This window comes from Sabethes cyaneus, chromosome 1 (assembly GCF_943734655.1).
Source record: "Sabethes cyaneus chromosome 1, idSabCyanKW18_F2, whole genome shotgun sequence".
NCBI lineage: Eukaryota > Metazoa > Arthropoda > Insecta > Diptera > Culicidae > Sabethes > Sabethes cyaneus.
The window spans coordinates 70,691,211-70,710,541 of NC_071353.1; the positions used below are offsets into that span (position 1 = coordinate 70,691,211).

Genomic DNA, 19,331 nt, shown 5'->3' on the forward strand with positions numbered 1-19,331 from the left:
GTGTGTGTGTGTGTGTGTGTGTGTGTGTGTGTGTGTGTGTGTGTGTGTGTGTGTGTGTGTGTGTGTGTGTGTGTGTGTGTGTGTGTGTGTGTGTGTGTGTGTGTGTGTGTGTGTGTGTGTGTGTGTGTGTGTGTGTGTGTGTGTGTGTGTGTGTGTGTGTGTGTGTGTGTGTGTGTGTGTGTATTAACGCTTTTAATCTCCCTCACTATTCTCAGAGATGGCTGGACCAGTTTTGATGGTTGTCAAATGAAAGGTCTAGTTGTCCCATAGGTCGCTATTGAATTTCATATTAATAGGACTATGGGTTCAAAAGTTATATATAAAACCCGATTTAATCCACCTAGTGGTGAAAGGAACCTTTGTTATACGGTCTTACTTGCTATTTGAGATAGAAACCGACACGTCTTCGGACTAAAATCCATCTATTGCAGCGGTTCCCAAATGGGGGTTCGCGAACCCCCAGGGGTTCGCCAAAACTTTAGTTCGCTGCAGAATAGTATAGGGAAATCCGCCAGGGGGTACGCGAGCCAAAAAAAGGTTGGGAACCGCTGATCTATTGGTTAACGTTGCGTAGTGCGTTGGTTTACATAAAATTTTTGAAAACTGAATACGTTTACAAAATTTGAACAAAATATGACCACTTATAAATTTTGATAGATCCTTTTTTCATGAAATTGCTGAATAAGGATAAGTAAGTTGTTAATAATTTGAGTAAGTGCAAGTAAAAGTAGGTTGTAAGAGCAAATATTATTCTTTAACATATACATTGCGTAGTAAAGGTCTAGTTTATAGATTTTTGAACTATGCATAACTTCCTGTAATGCCTATTTGATTCACACCTAGTGATGTCCGTTAATCGTTCGATTAATTCAACTAATCGAATAACTATAAAAATATTCGAATAATTTTTAATCCAATACTGCCAGCACGAGTGGTTGAACTAATCGAACAGTTCAAAGGAAATAATATGAATGCGAATAATCCCCGAATAATGGCCGTTAATCGTTCATAATCGTTCGAATAATCGAATTAATGAAAAAAATATTCAAATATTTCTAATCGAATACCACTAGTACGAATAGTTGAATTAATCGATTAGTGCAGACAACGCTCGCCGATTAATCGGTAATCGAATAATTGAAAATTTTGGACATCACTATTCACACCAATAAAGTTTTTTAGAATAAATTTCATCAATTTTTATTAACCTTCGGTTACTCACGCTATTGTATTTTGTATAACACGTGTAGGTTTTTGAACGCCATATTGTAATAAAGTTACAAATCGTTGTGAAACTAACGTATATTCTTCAATAAACTTGTAATGAGCAAAACGTCATAATTATTCAATGGATTAATACTTTAAATTGTTGGGAAAATTGATCAGCATAAACTGACATCACAGAAATGAAGCAATCAGCATATGAGGTGTACCGGAATTGGCCTGGAATTTTCTCTCGTTGCTTCATATGGAAAAATGGTATCTGTGTGCATCAAAACAATCAGCAATAATGTAAAATGTTTAAAATGTATCCGTCTGTTGGTAGTCGAGTAATTCGGGGTCAAAATTAGGGTATTTTTTATAATCAAAGTTCTACAGTTCCTAAACAAGCAAACATAGAGGTATACTATATTCAGCAAAGTTGTGTATTTTACTATTTGTGCAACTTTGTAATACATGAAAAAGTCATACAAAAATTACGAAAAAAGCTAAAATAAAAAACTGATTTCACTAATTCATATACAATAAATAATATTTTTCTAGCTTCGCTGAAGAGATAGGGGGTTATTGTCTTCAGCAAAATTTCTTGTAATAATATACTCTAAAACTTTGCAGAATACATCAATGTGTTATATTGAAACTGAAGAAAAATAATTTTTTTATTCCACTTTTAGGGGGATTAATCAAAATTTAAATTGCACCAGACGATAGAACTTTCAATTTCAAGAAATTCTTCCAAAGGTTCCATAAACCTAAAACCAAGTTTTCCCAGTCAAAACTCTAGTGCGCATGTCTTTTTGGATTTGGGCCATTGTGCGCGCGAATAACCCGTATTACAAAAGTTGGCGCGAGTGTTGGAGGGTTAATATCTTTTGATCGGCAAAACCAATTCTACTGAAATTTTGCAGATATATTTGCAGCATTAAAATCTCTAATTTGATGTCAAAATAATTCAAAATAGATAAATCATCTTAGATGAAATGGTTATAAATTACTATAAATTTTAATGTGTTGTATTCAATTGCTCGTAACTTTCAAATTGAACGTCCAATCAAAAAAGAAATCAATAGTGATCTATTAGGCTATGTTACCTTTCAAATGAGACTAATAGCGCCTAAGTCGGTTTAGCCATCTCTAAGAAACAGGCGATAATTATTACCTTGTCAAAACAGGTTTTTTTAGGATAACTTTTAAACTACTTGTTTGTTTTCAATAAAATTTACCCGAAAAATTTAGCGTTAACAAGAGCTTTTATTCGATATCAAGATCGTTGAAATCGGTCACTTGGTTCCGGAGAAAATCGTGTCACGTAATTTTCACGTTTTTACTTATAACTTTTAAACGAAATGTCGGACCTCGAACTAATACAATAGTGATATACCTACTAGGCAATAATACCTTTCAAACAAAAGTAATAGCGAACAAATCGGTTCAGCCATCTCCGAGAAACAGGCGATAGAAAAGTTGCGCCCGTTAGTTTCACAACGATTTGTAACTTTATTACAATATGGCGTTCAAAAACCTACACGTGTTATACAAAATACAATAGCGTGAGTAACCGAAGGTTAATAAAAATTGACGAAATTTATTCTAAAAAACTTTATTGGTGTGAATAGTGATGTCCAAAATTTTCAATTATTCGATTACCGATTAATCGGCGAGCGTTGTCTGCACTAATCGATTAATTCAACTATTCGTACTAGTGGTATTCGATTAGAAATATTTGAATATTTTTTTCATTAATTCGATTATTCGAACGATTATGAACGATTAACGGCCATTATTCGGGGATTATTCGTATTATTTCCTTTGAACTGTTCGATTAGTTCAACCACTCGTGCTGGCAGTATTGGATTAAAAATTATTCGAATATTTTTATAGTTATTCGATTAGTTGAATTAATCGAACGATTAACGGACATCACTAGGTGTGAATCAAATAGGCATTACAGGAAATTATGCATAGTTCAAAAATCTATAAACTAGACCTTTACTACGCAATGTATATGTTAAAGAATAATATTTGCTCTTACAACCTACTTTTACTTGCACTTACTCAAATTATTAACAACTTACTTATCCTTATTCAGCAATTTCATGAAAAAAGGATCTATCAAAATTTATAAGTGGTCATATTTTGTTCAAATTTTGTAAACGTATTCAATTTTCAAAAATTTTATGTAAACCAACGCACTACGCAACGTTAACCAATAGATGGATTTTAGTCCGAAGACGTGTCGGTTTCTATCTCAAATAGCAAGTAAGACCGTATAACAAAGGTTCCTTTCACCACTAGGTGGATTAAATCGGGTTTTATATATAACTTTTGAACCCATAGTCCTATTAATATGAAATTCAATAGCGACCTATGGGACAACTAGACCTTTCATTTGACAACCATCAAAACTGGTCCAGCCATCTCTGAGAAAAGTGAGTGAGATTAAAAGCGTTAATACACACACACACACACACACACACACACACACACACACACACACACACACACACACACACACACACACACACACACACACACACACACACACACACACACACACACACACACACACACACACACACACACACACACACACACACACACACACACACACACACACACACACACACACACACACACACACACACACACACACACACACACACACACACACACACACACACACACACACACACACACACACACACACACACACACACACACACACACACACACACACACACACACACACACACACACACACACACACACACACACACACACACACACACACACACACACACACACACACACACACACACACACACACACACACACACACACACACACACACACACACACACACACACACACACACACACACACACACACACACACACACACACACACACACACACACACACACACACACACACACACACACACACACACACACACACACACACACACACACACACACACACACACACACACACACACACACACACACACACACACACACACACACACACACACACACACACACACACACACACACACACACACACACACACACACACACACACACACACACACACACACACACACACACACACACACACACACACACACACACACACACACACACACACACACACACACACACACAGAAAATGCTCAGTTTTCGAAACTGAGTCGAATGGTATATGACATTCGACCCGCAGGACCTTCTTTCCATTCCTGGTTTTCCGAGTGATTTCTATACCTTTATACTATATTTTCATATAGTAGAAAGGCAAAAATCATTTTATAAACCGAAGATGAATTTTAAATTTAGAAAAGAATACAAATGAAGTGCAAAATACACTAACCTCATGTTGGTCGCCAACTTTTGACAATGCATTGAGTTAACTATCGTAGATAGTTGCGTTTGATCTCGCAATTCATCCCACGTTCGCGACAAAGACATATGTAGCTCTCGTATGGAAAGAGTCCAGAACGCTTGCAGCGTGTACTTGATGTGGCTAGAGATAACTATTCGGACTTCTGAAACATAATAAATAGAAAAGAAAGATTTGATTCTTTTGTTTGATAATTAAGTACATATGTAACGGGTGACAACTAAAATTTTTCCGCGCCCCTTATGCTCAACAACAAACGAGCTCAGAGAGAAATAAGAGTATGTATGTGTTAGCTCTCTCTCTCTCTCCTCTTTTTGTTAATACTTTTTATTTTGTTTATGCTTGTCCAGTTTTGCGTAAAAACAAGAAGCATTTCGGGGGCGCGTTATACACTTCAACGAACTGCAACAGAAATCTCGGCAAAAAGTATACGGTACAACTTTTGAAAAGCAAATATAACTATTCGCAAGCAAAATAGTGCAAGACCAGCCAAAATTATGGACGCAGAAGGACATCGTACTCTTTCTCGTTTCTTCAACAACAAGCCCTTTGGTTTGGCTATAAATTAAGATGCACCAGACAGGGGTGAAATGGCAAAAATATTTTCTATGGTGAATTAGGACCACTCCCCACTTTAAGAGGGGGGGGGGGACTTCTACACAAATCAAATACAAATTTGCTCATAATTCGAGAACTAATCAAGCAATTGGAACCATATTTGGCATATGGATGTTTTGGAGGCAACCATTTTTTCCATGATGAATTAGGACTTCTTACCTTTTTAGGAGGGGGGGGCTCCCATACAAACGAAATACAAATTTCCTAATAACTCTAGAACTAATCAGGCAAATGGAACCAAATTTAGCATGTGGGTGTTTCTGTAGGCAAGAATATTTTCTATGGTGAATTAGGACCCCTCCCCATTTTAGGAGGGGGGCTCCTATACAAATGAAAAACAAATTTTCTCATAACTCGAGAACTAAACAAGCAAATGGAACCAAATTTGACATGTAAGTGGTTTTGGAGGCAAGATTTTTTCTATGGTGAATTGAGACCCCTCTCCTCTTTAGAAAGCGAGTTATGACCCATCTCCCCTTTAAGAGGGTGGGCTTCCATACAAATGAAATGCAAATTTCCTCTTATCTCCTCTTTTTGCGAAACTCAAAAACTAATCGAACTAGAGAAATTCGAAACTTTTCCATAAAACATTAATCAATAACAAGACCACAAAAACTATCAATTCACTCGAGTCTTTTTTTACACGGTTTGTTTTTTTCGATTACTCAAGAACGGTGCAATACGTGAAGAATGTCGGGCCTCTCCCAAACGTATTAATGGTGAATGGTCCCTAAATAGCCCCGTTCTCAATATTCAAAACACAAACCGTGTAAAAAAAGTACTTGAGTGTAGTAACACTAGATCATTCAGGACGAAACGGCCGCGAGTGTTGCCGGCGACCCGCCGTCGGAAGCGCCGCCCACTGTGGGGAGGCAACTTCCCGCAGAAATCACTACTGTCTAGGTTTATTTATTTTTCTAGGTCTACCTGGGTTTCCTGGAACGAGCGACAGCGAGTAAGAAGAGGATCGCGAAATAGTACTTTCCACAAAAAAGTTTTCCGTGAAATGGTACATTCCGCTTAAGGTTTTTCGCAAAATGATATTCGGCGTAATGTTGTACAATCATGGCGAATATTACTATCCGCTTTTTGGCTATGCAATGAGGGGACAGGGAAGTTGTTTTCTAATTTACTGTGAGGAAAAATTGCAAATTTGTATATTAAACTACCCATTCCTGGTAACTAATAAGCATTAACATAAGCAGCAAATCAGCGTATCTGGCATTTTATACTGCACGTTGTTGTATATTAGCTTTTTGACTGCATAGGTGTTGTAAATTGGCAACCAAAATTGGATTCAAATTCTTCGTGTCGGTAATTAGCTGTAAATTAGCATTGTCAGCACTATAGGAAGGTTATCAGTAAAGTAGCTGTATATTTTGCCAAAATAGCATTTAAGGCGACTTAAATGCTTATTGGCCTACATTTGAATAGCATTGGTGATACTTATCGGTTACCTGGGATGCTTTCATAGTTAAGTAACTGCCAAAATAAATCATCTAAGGTTAAACTCTTCAGAAACTTTCAAAACTCGAGATTGTGACAAAGATCATCCGAGATTCATGATTTATGTACAACACAGGTTAATTTGTGGCAATATGAAGTTTGTCGGGTCAGCTAGTATACTATATTAACAATATAGTTCACTCCTCTATAATCCTGAAGACACGACTACTAGCGCCATTGCGGCATAAAAGGTTACCAAAGTACGCACGTCTATCGAAAACAACTCAACTTTCAGTATGGAGTTTAGCCATTTCTAGATAGAATTAACAAAAGGGCGAATGTCGCAAATGTAAACCAAACGGATGAGTTATTTTCTGCTGGACCAGTATAAGAAAATCAGCTCTCGCTCGGTTTGTTCACGTTTGCCACATTCTTTGGTTTGCTGGTTCTATCTTCAATTCAATTCAATTCAATTCTCCATCATCCCTTTTACACTCATGGAATTGCGCATATGAAGATAGAATCAACAAAAGGGCGAATGCCGCAAGCGTAAAAAACCATTTGAGAGTTGATTTTGCTAAGCTAGTTCAGCAAAAAATAACTCACGTGTTTTGTTTACACCTGCGGCATTCGCCCTTTTGTTAACTCTATTGAGATACGTGAGTGTAAGTGAAGAATTATTGTCAAACATGTTTCTGTTCCTCACACTATTTAATGATTTCCTGACCTTGCTTGTTTTGAAGACCAAACATTTACTGGTGGCAGCACCTTATTTTCGTAGCCGCATATTAAGTTAAAATTTATTGTCAATTGCAAGAAAAATTGTACCATCCAAAGTGCGATATCGCTCATAATAGTGCTATTTTAGCTTAAATCGTTTCGGTATCTTCGTCGCACTTTTTCGTTATCTTTCAAGTAATAAGTGCGCCGAAGAGACCGATTTAAGCTAAAATAGCACTTTTATGACCGATTGCGCACTTATTGATTGGGCAATTTTCCTTGCAATTGACAATACTAGACGGTTTAAAATAAAAACGTTGCTACAATTTAAACATTTGGTTGGATCGCTAAAACCAAGACTTTTGTCAATTTTTCGTATAACAAACTAATCCGGTTAGTTTTATTATTGTTCAAATGCTAAATTTGTAAAATGGGTCGCATATACTGTGCAGTTTCTGGATGTTCCAGTTTAAAAGAAGGTACTATAATTATGGAGCAGAATCTGAGAATAAGTGTCTGGTCTCAAATTACGTTATACCAAAAGGAAACGGAGATACGTGAACAGCACCTTAAATAGTTCGAACGGATAAACTATTGATTTTACAGTGACTCGGGAGTGCTCGACGGATCACTCACATTAGATAAATAGAAGATTAAACCTTTTATTTATATATTGTGCTATTATTAACATTGTATAGTAATTAGTGGGTTACTGCTTTTGTGAGAAACGCATGGATAGTTTATTCTGTCGATTTCCGGAACGAGATTGCTACAGTTTTTACTGTATCTAGATTACAAGAATGGTTTATTTACGTTTATATTTTCGACCAACTAATCCAAGCTAATCTGCATTTGCAATCAGCTCTCACTTTTTCTGCTAAAACTTTCTTTTCTTTTTGATTCCATACGCCGTTCTTTTACTTTTAATAACTTTCGCCTTGTATTTTGTAGTCCGCCGAACACTATGTTTCTTCTTTTTGACTGTGTCCAACTCGTAATTTTTCGATTCCGAAGACATTTGTAGGGTAATTGATCTTGAATGGACCTATTTAGTGCTTTTTAACACCACCACTCGCACTCCTGCTCAATTTACTCGTCATTTATAAATAATATGTGGTGATGTTACTATTTGTTGGAAAGTACCACCTTTTTTCTACATTATCAGTACTTTAAAAATGTATAATTGATGAAACTTTTATTAAATATATCGTTTTTTGCCAAAGCCTTTTTTTGATCTTGAATGGACCCAACATGATCTTGAATTGGACCTATTTTTGATTTTGAAATGGACCTAAATTAGGATTGTCATAGTTTCTTCCATGTAAATGAACAAAATAATAACAAAGAATTTTTTTTTAATAGTACAACTATACTACTGTTATTTATTAATAGGACACAAGGTTGAACAGCTTTTACCTTTCTTATACTCTGTTAGAAAGGTATGAAAGTCGGTTGAAATCGGTCACAGTCACCGAGGGTCTTGTTTTTATGTCAGCCCAATAATTGAACAATGTTTCAGTGACTTGATATGCGTTGTGTATGTATCTGTGTGTGACATTTGTATATTGGGAATTTATTATTACCTGTTGTTCAGATATGGTTGAAACGATTTCCACGTCATAAAAAAATTATGTCGCCTATTAGTTTCAAAAATTTAAACCATTCATTAAAAATATGTAATATAACTTGTATTAAACGTAGTTTATCAAGTACAGTGGGGTTCGAGTTTTTATTTAGTGACTACATATTTCGAAAGGTCAGACTTTTACTGACGTAGGACTACGTCTTACTGCAAAGCATCTAAAGGTTTGCGACAGCCTCTGTCGAACATTTTGAATGTAAAACCGTCGCAATCGTGAAAAATTCGTTAATTAGTGGTAATTATTCAATTTTTGACACATTTATATGCAATTTTTTCAGTTAAAAAATGGTCTAGATTTTGCCACGGTTTCGATTTTGGCAACATAGGCGACACGCATTTGTTGTCAAATTCGAAATCATACTGTAAATGGTGCTTGAAAAAATTAGACTTGGTAATTCTACTAGGTTTAAAGGTAAGCTTAGATACTAGGTTTTAATTTTAAATGATAGTCGATGAAGAACTGTACCAGATAGAAAATAGGAAGTTTCAAAAATGAATATTTTAGATCTCAGAGTCACTCAATTCCGGTGGACAAGGAGGTATTAATTTTGTCACAAGTCAGAGGGGAGAGGTGCTTAAAGAAAACTTTACATCCCCCAAGAAAAAAATCAGAGGGGTTGTGTATAAGATACGACCACGGATGATGTAGTACAACGTTAGTACGGTTGCATGATTTTGAATATTTTACTAAACTGATTTTTAATCTATCTGTCAATCGACCAAAAGGTGATGTGAAGTCAACCTGCTTACTTATCGGCGGAATATAAGGCCTTTGCAAAATATTTTTTAAGTTTTTGTCACCCCCCCTTTGGAAATTGACTTGAAAAATCGTGTGGCTAAAAAAAATTTCGAGGATATGAGTATAAAATCAATTGTCCGTGGGCTCTACAGCCTGAAAAACTCGAAAAATGAGTGTACTTAACACTTCTAGCACGAAACAGAAATGGAAATTCGAATTCGGAGTTTCCGAAAATCGTCCAAAAAAAATTCTCTCGTTTTTGCCTTTTTTCGTACATTTTTGCATGGAAAATAATAACGTATATACGTATATATTAAAAGCAAGAACAGATTTGGTTTTCACGCTGAAACTTTAAATAAAAATGCTTCAAACCCATGTTTTTTGCTCGATTAAAAAATTCACTTTGTCCCCCCCCCCTTTAGTGGCCCAACACCGGAAGGACAAAAACTTTATAAAATATTTGTAATGGCCTAATTTTACTTTATTCTGAGCCTCATAATTATTTTAACTAAACTAGAAAATTATCAAATACAATATTATTTTTTTAGGCATATCCAGTTCGAAAATGGTCCAGATATTGATCCAAATTTTATATTTTTTGCACCATATTATTATCCAGGCCTTTACCTAATTTCTAAATCCTCCATTGACACACAGATGATTTTATTGCCAAACCGGGTAATTTTGTAGGGCGGTTGGGCATCACAAAGTTTCACGAGGGTGAGGAAGTTGGCGTTCTTAACCATCAGAAGTGGCTGCTTCTTTTTACTCAGACGAGTCTGATTTTGTGACTACAGGATCCGGTTGAATTTTATTGACCTTAGGGTTTTCGGTCAGCGCGCTAAAGGTGTTTTGAAGCTTTGGTATATGCTTGATTAACGTGTTTAAACTATTTCTCATCTGAGTTTTGTCAAAACTTAAACTTACAGCAAAACTTTTTGCTGTATTTATATGGAAAATACAGGGCGTTATTTGTCCATGAAAAAAATTTTGATTCCAACCATTTTTACGATGTTGCCCGTAGTTAACTATCTAGCAGGGATAACCACTTTAAATAGAGTTTGGAATATTAGCTTCGAATTCTCAATTCGAAGTTCCAATATTAGAGTTTCCTATACAATAAAGCTATATATAAATCTTCAGAATTGTATTCTCAAATAACTTGTTTCATTCTTCTGTGCATTACTTTTAATGATACAAGAATTGTCCCGTTTAGCATAATTTGGGAATTTTTTTACATAGGGCGAATAAATTGGGAAAATTTTGCTCTACTTATATAGATTACTTATATAGATTATATAGATTACACTTTTGCTTCGTGCTAAAACAAATACGTAAAATTCAATTGAAAAATTTAAGTGTAACTGGTTTTGTGCTAAATGCAAATGAAGCAAAAATAGCTCTTTTTAAGGGGGATAGTACCTTTTACACCATATTTTTTGCCTAATTTCAAATAATTTTTTCTCGATAACGCGAAATGCAAATTGAATCGGGTTTTTTGCATTTGAAACATTGCATTTTATACTAATATTTGCAATTTTGTTTTCATAAGGGAACCTCTTCCCCTTGCCCCTACGGCTCCTTGAAGATAGTCGTTCAAAAAAACCATGAATTGTGGTACCATGGATTGGCGCTGGGGGGGCTTATCCGAATTGAAAAATTCCAAAACGAGATGAAAGAACATTAAATTATCTCGTGTTTGATCCATCCTTTTTTAGAATTCGAACACACAACAAAATGGCGGACATTGAAACATAAAAGTATGGTTTTTAAGCGAAAAAATTGACTTTAAACATTTCTAAAAAATTCAAAAATTACAATATCAAGAAAAGGATGGGTCAAACACTAGATAATTTTGTTGGCTTTCAATCAAAAAAAGAATCATAAGAATTGCTTGAGCCGTTCTTGAGATATTTATGGTACCGACTTTCAAAACCTGGTTTCGAGAAAAACAACGCTGAAGTTTTTACTCGTTGTTTAATCGCTCCAGACATGCGCGGTACAAATAGCTGTAACTTTGTCAATATTTGGAATTCATGAAAAGACTTCCAACACATATGGTCAAAATGTTAATCTTTCGAAATAATCAATAAAAAAATTTAGGTTTTAAAAAATTGAAAAGGTACTATGCCCCCTTAACAGAAGGCAGTTAGTATCCCTCTTATCTTTTGATCCATCTTATCTTTAAATCAATGATGGTTAAAATTTTTGTACAATACTGATTTTGTACAAATTAAGTTTATATTATTTTAAGCATAAAATGACATATGTTAGCTAACTAATTAGGAAGACTTTTTAGTTTCAAAACTAGAGGCTACAATGTACAAACACTATGAAGCAACTACGAAAAAGGATGAGTGATAGTTAGTTTTATCAATATAATTAAGTTTTTATTTAGGCTATAAATCAAGCCTACTTTCAATATCCCGTGCTTATAGATTAATTATAAACGGAGATACTATAGTGACAACAAGCAGTTTTATGGAATATAGAACGGCGTGTTCGTTGGTGGTAGGCAATGATAGCTACCGGCAGTGATGTCTCGGAGCGCAAAACTAGGTCCATTCTAAAATCAATACTAGGTCCATTCAAGATCAAAAAAGGGGGTTAACATTTTTAAGGAATTTGAAGATTTTACTAGTTTTACTGAATTTTTAAATACCTAAATTGAAATTACACATATTTTAGCATCATTTTAAGAGTATTGTTTTATTTCAAACCAGAAGGGTTCCGGGTAGTAACAGTTTGAAAATACTCTATGGTGACTGCCAAAACGCTGAAAAACAGCTACTTTTAAATAAGCGGCAATAAAGTGGTTTTGGCTATAATTTTAATTTAATTTTAATATATTTACGTTCAGAAATGATTAAAGATAAACATAAAAGCTAAATACAGTACAAAGACTTGATAATTATATCCTAAAATTCTTATTTAAAAATAGGTCCATTCAAGATCAGAATTCGACTAGGTCCATTTCAAAATCATTTACCCTATACGATTGAATTGTGTTGCGAAAACTGCTTACAACATTGCATGTAAATATTGAATGATAATTTTGTACCTATCGCAGCGCCGCTCTAGGTGATTATCGGAAACATGGATATTTGGGGTTTCTTTAACAAACGGATACTTGCAACCCCAATTAAAAGGGGTTCGTGGAACTAACTTTGTCTGGAATTTTGAGGGAAGGTGTAGATATCCTCAAGGATTCTAAAACTGTCAATTTTCATCAAAATGGCGTTCGTGAGGTTTCTCAAACAAACGATTCAAATGTTCGAAAACATCTTTATTCTACCCCCATGAATGCTTCAATAGCTTGACAATTTATTTATTATCATGGGAAAATTTAAAAAATGAGGATAAAATGTTATTTTATAATAAAAAACACTAAAAAGTTACAGTTCGGTTTTGATTCAAACTTCGAACACTTTCATGGTCAACATTCAAAGCTCGAATATTTCAGTCTCAGACATCGAACACTTGTATTACTTTGATAAGTATTAATGTTTTTAGTGTCACTCAACTTAAATGAGTGAAATTACATTTTTATCTAAACTCTGTCTTTTTAAATCCACCTAACAGTGTGATTTAAATTTTTCACACAATAATTAGTTTCAATCCATATTTCTGAAGTTAATTGCTAATATTTTCAAACTCCATGAACTGCTTTAGATGTGCTAAAGGAAGATAACTTTCTACAGCTTTATCAATGCAGACAATTAATTTTCTCGAAGGAAAACTCGGAAAATCGGATATTATTCATTGCTGTTCGAAGTTTGAATCACGTTTTGAGGAGTCATATCTGCATCTGGCGCAACCAGACTACGACCTCAGATGCAATCTAATGTCAATAGAAGAGAAGATTGCATCTTGGAAGCAGACAACAGTCCATGGTGTACATGGCTCACCCCTACCAATTGAACCGGCCTTATGTCGACAAGGTCGCGTCGAATTTATGGCTCTCCCGTGGTGAACTCTCTCTAGTGGTCGAATCCAACATGATAGCCATTCAAGACGGGATTATGCCGACGAGAAATTGTAGACGGTATATCTGGCATCAGGATGTAGAGGATGTATGCCAAATATGCCATCAACCACAAGAAACCATCGACCACATTACAGCTGGCTGCCTAGTACTACCCAAGTAGCAACGGTAGCTGAATTGCAAGAGCAATGGCTGTTTACGGGTTGGTTTAAGGCGATCAAAGCTGCATAAAGTAAGCACTTAAATGGTGTTTAAATAAGCGATGTTTAAGCTATTTTAAGTTTTTCAAACCAGTTCTCTCCCAAAAGCTCATAAACAAGCTTAATAGCGGATTTTTCTGCTAAACAATCTGCTTCTCAACAGCCATAAACATCAAACCGTTTTACGGTTGCTTAAAGGTGTTAAAATGTAGAGTGGAAGCTTTCATTAGGCTCACAGCTTTCAAACTACTTTAGGGCTGCTTAGAGGTGTTAGAGTGGCTTTACAAACTTCTACCAAGTTTTTTTTTCGGCTCACAGCACACTTACTGTCAGATCATAGAATTTCGCAATTCGGCTGACAGCAAAACCTTATCCGTTATCGACATTATCGACTGCTTCACGCTAGGTGGGCTAGGCTTCAGGTGTAAATATATTCTCACTGTCTGTTCTGCAGATGCAAATGGGGCGGATCATACGGTGAGTGCTTATGGATCAAAAGATGGCGGGTTCAATTCCCGGAAAAAAGACAGGCATTTTTAATTAGCTAGCTAGCTTAGCTTACTTATACGAATTAAAGTTATTCGAAATTAAAAATATCGCGTTCGAGACATGTTTACAGCAAAATAAAAAAAGGCCGCGTTTCATTTTTTAAATTTAAAGATAGATTTTTTTTGGCTGCATAAAGGTTGATGAAGCGTTAATTAAGCGACTGGAAAAGCAGATAGCAAAACTATTTCTCGTTCTAAAAATAGAATTGACAGCATTGCGCAAATTGGCTATTTAAAAGCGCAAAAAAGTTTCTATTAAGCTTCATTGCAGCTTCGAAAGCAGCTATTAATTAGCCTGAAGCTTGATAAAATCACCAGATTTAGATGTTTAAGAGCTGAACAAAGGTTTTTATTTCTAAGCCTAAACCATAGATCAGCCACAGGTTGAATAAAATCAGCTATAAAAGCGTTTGATCAGCCTGAAATTGTTACTTGGGACTCACCGTATGATCCGCCCCATTTGCATCTGCAGAACAGACAGTGAGTATATCTTTACACCTGAAACCTAGCCCGTCTAGCGGGAAGCAGTCGATAATGTCGATAACTGATAAACTTTTGCTGTCAGCCGAATTGCGAAATTCTATGATCTGACAGAATGTGTGCTGTGAGCCGAAAGAAAACTTGGTAGAAGTTTGTAAAGCCACTTTAACACCCTTAAGCAGACTTAAAGTAGTTTGAAAGCTGTGAGCCTAATGAAAGCTTCCACTCTACATTTTAACACCTTTAAGCAGCCGTAAAACGGTTTGATGTTTATGGCTGTTTAGAAGCAGATTGTTTAGCAGAAAAATCCGTTATTAAGCTTTTTTATCAGCTTTTGGGAGAGAACTGGTTTGAAAAACTTCAAGTAGCTTAAACATCGCTTATTTAAACACCATTTGAGTGCTTACTTTATGCAGCTTTGGTTGCCTTAAACCAACCCGTAAACAGCCATTGCTCTTGCAATTCAGCTACCGTTGTTACTTGGGGTGCTTATGGATCAAAAGATGACGGGTTCAATTCCCGGAAAAAAGACATGCATTTTTAATTAGCTAGTTTACTTGTACGAATTAAAGTTATTCGAAACTAAAAATATCGCGTTGACGGCGCACTATGGGGCAGAACCCGAAAAAGCTCGGACAAAACCTCAAAATTTTTATTTGAGATATTCTTTCAAACTTAATATTCTACGTATAGTAGACACATAAACTATAAGAAATATACATAAATTGTTTTAATAAGTAGTTTTTCAATAGGTATTGAAGAAGGTGAAACACAGTGTAAAAAAATTTTGGAAAATGAAAATATAAATATCATTTAATCTTTTAGTATCTGGCTACCATGTTGCTTAAAATTCTATACTTTTAAAGGACAATTCACATTAAAGGGATTATAAACTAATAGTTTAGGTGATATTAAGACAGATTTTTTACTAGTAGGATATGTTCTGACAAAGTGTTTTAGAACAAAATATTTGTTATTTTTATCAATTTTCAATAGTGTGTAGAAAAAGATTTCCACAGATTTCCGCTCTGACACTACCATAAAATCAACATTCAGGGTGTTAACTAGTGATAAGCAAAAAATTAGCTGCTACTAGTTGCGATGTTCGGAGATATTCAAGTTTTCCGAATGCATGTTTTTCGGCATTTTAGGCTGCAAATTAGTAAATGCGCGCGCCAGTGCGAAGTTCATTCCTGCTGTACGTTAAATAGTCATGCTTGTGTATGTAAGACACAGCATTATTATCGTTATGAGATACATTGGAGTCGATAAGGGGAATTCAGGACATTGTAAAGGCGACCACTTAACAGCTTTTTCCCAATTAGCTCTGTTTCAAGTCAAATTGGCAGTAGAATATGATCGGTTGGACTTTCAGCTCGATTGAACTAGCCTCCATTTCGTTTATTTAGAGTCGAACATGTTGATACGTGTTTGCAGGATAAACAGATTGCTATACTCTGTCAGTTACACGTTATTTTTTGTGCCTTCTGGCAGGATTTGGCTGAGGCCGATGACAGCCTAACTCACCACTCGTATCCTTTTGCTGCGTATGGCCAAACTAATGAATTTAAAAATTGCATTGCATTAACCTATATAGTAAACCCTCTACCTGTAATGGACCCTCGGATAAAATTTCGGTATTTATTAGCTTATACTTCTTATTTCTGAGGATATATGACATGAAACAGAACGTACTAAATATAACACACATTTGAGTTTATAAAATTTTAGCTGCATTTCATTATTAATGCTTTAAAATTGACGCTTTCAACAAGTGAGGGTCCATTATACACAATGCAAAAAATGTCGCCATTACCGGACTCTCTCCATGATGCAAAATACACTAAGATTCCTATAATGGACCGGGTCATTATTCTATTGTAAACCACAAGCGTCCATAAAAGGAAAATGGACATTTAAATCTGTTTTAAAAATATGTAAAATATAGAGATTTGCGGGAGAAATTGATATATTTAGGCTTATTCGAAAGTTACTAATATTGTAAGCGCCATTGGTTAGGTGTTTAGCGCTACGATTTCAAAATAATTTACAGAAAGGTCCACAAATGGTTGATTTACCCTATACCAGAATAATAATACTAAATTATACCAGAATAATAATACTAAATTGTGATAATTTGTATAGGAGGTCGCCAGACTATCAATTTCGACTACATACTTTAAAAAATGTGTTTGAGAATTTAAAATATTTATTACTTGATTCCCGTAAGTCCTACAATTTTGGTATGTTCAGTAACTTTACGTAACTTTACAGGACAAACAACTTTTCTGAAGACACAATATTTCTAAAGTCATTATTTAAAAAGTTAGATCTCAACGCCATCTATAAGAATAAAAATACAACTACTAAAAATTTACAGAAAGATGCAAAATTTTATAACATACAATGTTGCTGAAGACAATAAAGCTCTACGAAGCATATGAAAGAAGTTATGAGGTTTTGTCCGAGCGCCGGGTCAATCTGCCCCACTGTGCGGCGAAGTAAAAATGACGCGTTCCATTTTTTTTTAAATTTAAAGATAGATTTTTTTGGCTACATAAAGGTTGATGCAGCGTTGATTAAGCGACTGGATAGGTAGATTGCAAAACTGTTTCTCGTTCTAAAAATAAAGTTGACAGCATTGCGCAGATTGGCTATTTAAATGTGCAAAAAAGTTTCTATTAAGCTTCATTGCAGCTTCGAAAGCAGCTATTAATTAGCCGGAAGCTTGATAAAATCACCAGATTTAGATGTTTAAGAGCTGAAAAAAGGTTTTCATTTCTAAACCTAAAACCATAGATCAGCCACAGGTTGAATAAAATCAGCTATAAAAGCGTTTGATCAGCCTGAAATTATTACTTGGGATGGAAACTAATTTCTAAACCTTCATCTTTTCCTTACATTGAAAAAAGCACAAATCTAACTTTTGATGAATTTCTTCCTGAAGCTTACAAGACTTCTTGACCTTTAGTTTTTCGTAATTTTTTTAATATAAAAATCTTCGATGAAAAACATATTTTGCGTAGGTATGGGAATATTGGGATTTAAAATCTTATAGATTTCTATGCATATGCACTTTCAATACAATTCACCGGTAACTTCACGTATCAAAACTGCTGCAATCTTTTGCAGAATGTTTCAAAATTGTTTCAAATTTGAGAAGTTAGTCATTAGGGCGAAGCTTTTGGTATTAGGGCGTTTCGAAAAGCCGTCACGTGTTTTTTGTTAGAGACGTTTTAACCACTCGCGGTTATTCGCGAAGTCACGTATGTTATTTAAACAAAAACAGTTTTTTAGTTTCCAGGTCGATTTTGATGATTTTCATGACTGCCAATAGCAACAGTCCCATTAACAACTCATTTATTTTGTTATTTTCATGTTGAAATATTTAGTGGCCATATGGAATTTATTATTTTTCCCTAAATGGTCAGAATGTTCTGCAAAACAAATCATGGATTTTAGATTGATTTTTGATGGTGAATATTTAGCCATTTTTCAATTACAAATGAAACCAAATCCGTAGATGTAACATAATCCTTCAGAAAACTGGAACTTGAAATTCTGAGTGATTTTATGCAGAATGATTACAAGGCGAATGATCCTACTTGATAACTTCATATGGGATTTCGAGTAGCTATGAAACCATTAAACGATATGTTAAAACTGTGAAGAAAATCAAAAAAATTAAAATTTTTGTTCATGGGCAGTGAAATTTCTGACGAAACCCGTAAGAAAGTGGTTACGTGTTTGTAATGGCAAAAACGTAAATATAGCGCTCTCTCGCTTTCTTACACTAAAATTCTCAATCAGCAAATTATATGAGTATATTATTAGACCCAAGGATGAAATTTTGTCTTTTTTGTCACGAGAGAGGGCTTAAACATGCTTTTGATTAGCCTTTCGATATTAGATTAACAAACCAGCCTCCATGTTCGACTCTTACCTGAGAGGAATTGTTTGAGTAGGATCATTAGATAGTACGATCATTGCCGGTCAGATAGACAATCAGCTAGAATATTTAATTTCATTTAATTTAATATTAATTAAAATTCAATTTCTTGCAGTCTGAGATTCAAATCTTTTGAGATTCATGTTTGAACTTTCAGAAAAAAATATCGATTAAAATAAATAACTCTGCCAATACAACGGCTTGAAGTAATATTTGTAAGTTTGCCTCAATTTTGTGCACTTATTATTTATATTTTTTAGAAAGCTTTTGAAAACTTATTAATTTGCTACATTGTACCAAAAGTTTCAAAGTTATAAGTTTTTACAAAAAAAGGTGACGATTTTTGAATCACCCTAAATGAAGAAATTTTAAATTTTTACCTTTG

At 34.9% G+C, this 19,331-nt stretch overlaps 1 protein-coding gene across 3 annotated transcripts in view; it reads right to left on the reverse strand.

The window, feature by feature from the left end:
• The window catches only part of LOC128732866 (cell growth regulator with RING finger domain protein 1-like), a 292,154-nt gene that overhangs the window by 233,867 nt on the left and 38,956 nt on the right, over positions 1–19,331 (reverse strand). For all 3 annotated transcript variants that reach the window (XM_053826285.1, XM_053826284.1, XM_053826282.1), the window contains one exon: positions 4,590–4,764. In XM_053826285.1, the coding sequence (XP_053682260.1) occupies positions 4,590–4,764 (175 nt within the window). The remainder of the gene's footprint in view (positions 1–4,589; positions 4,765–19,331) is intronic.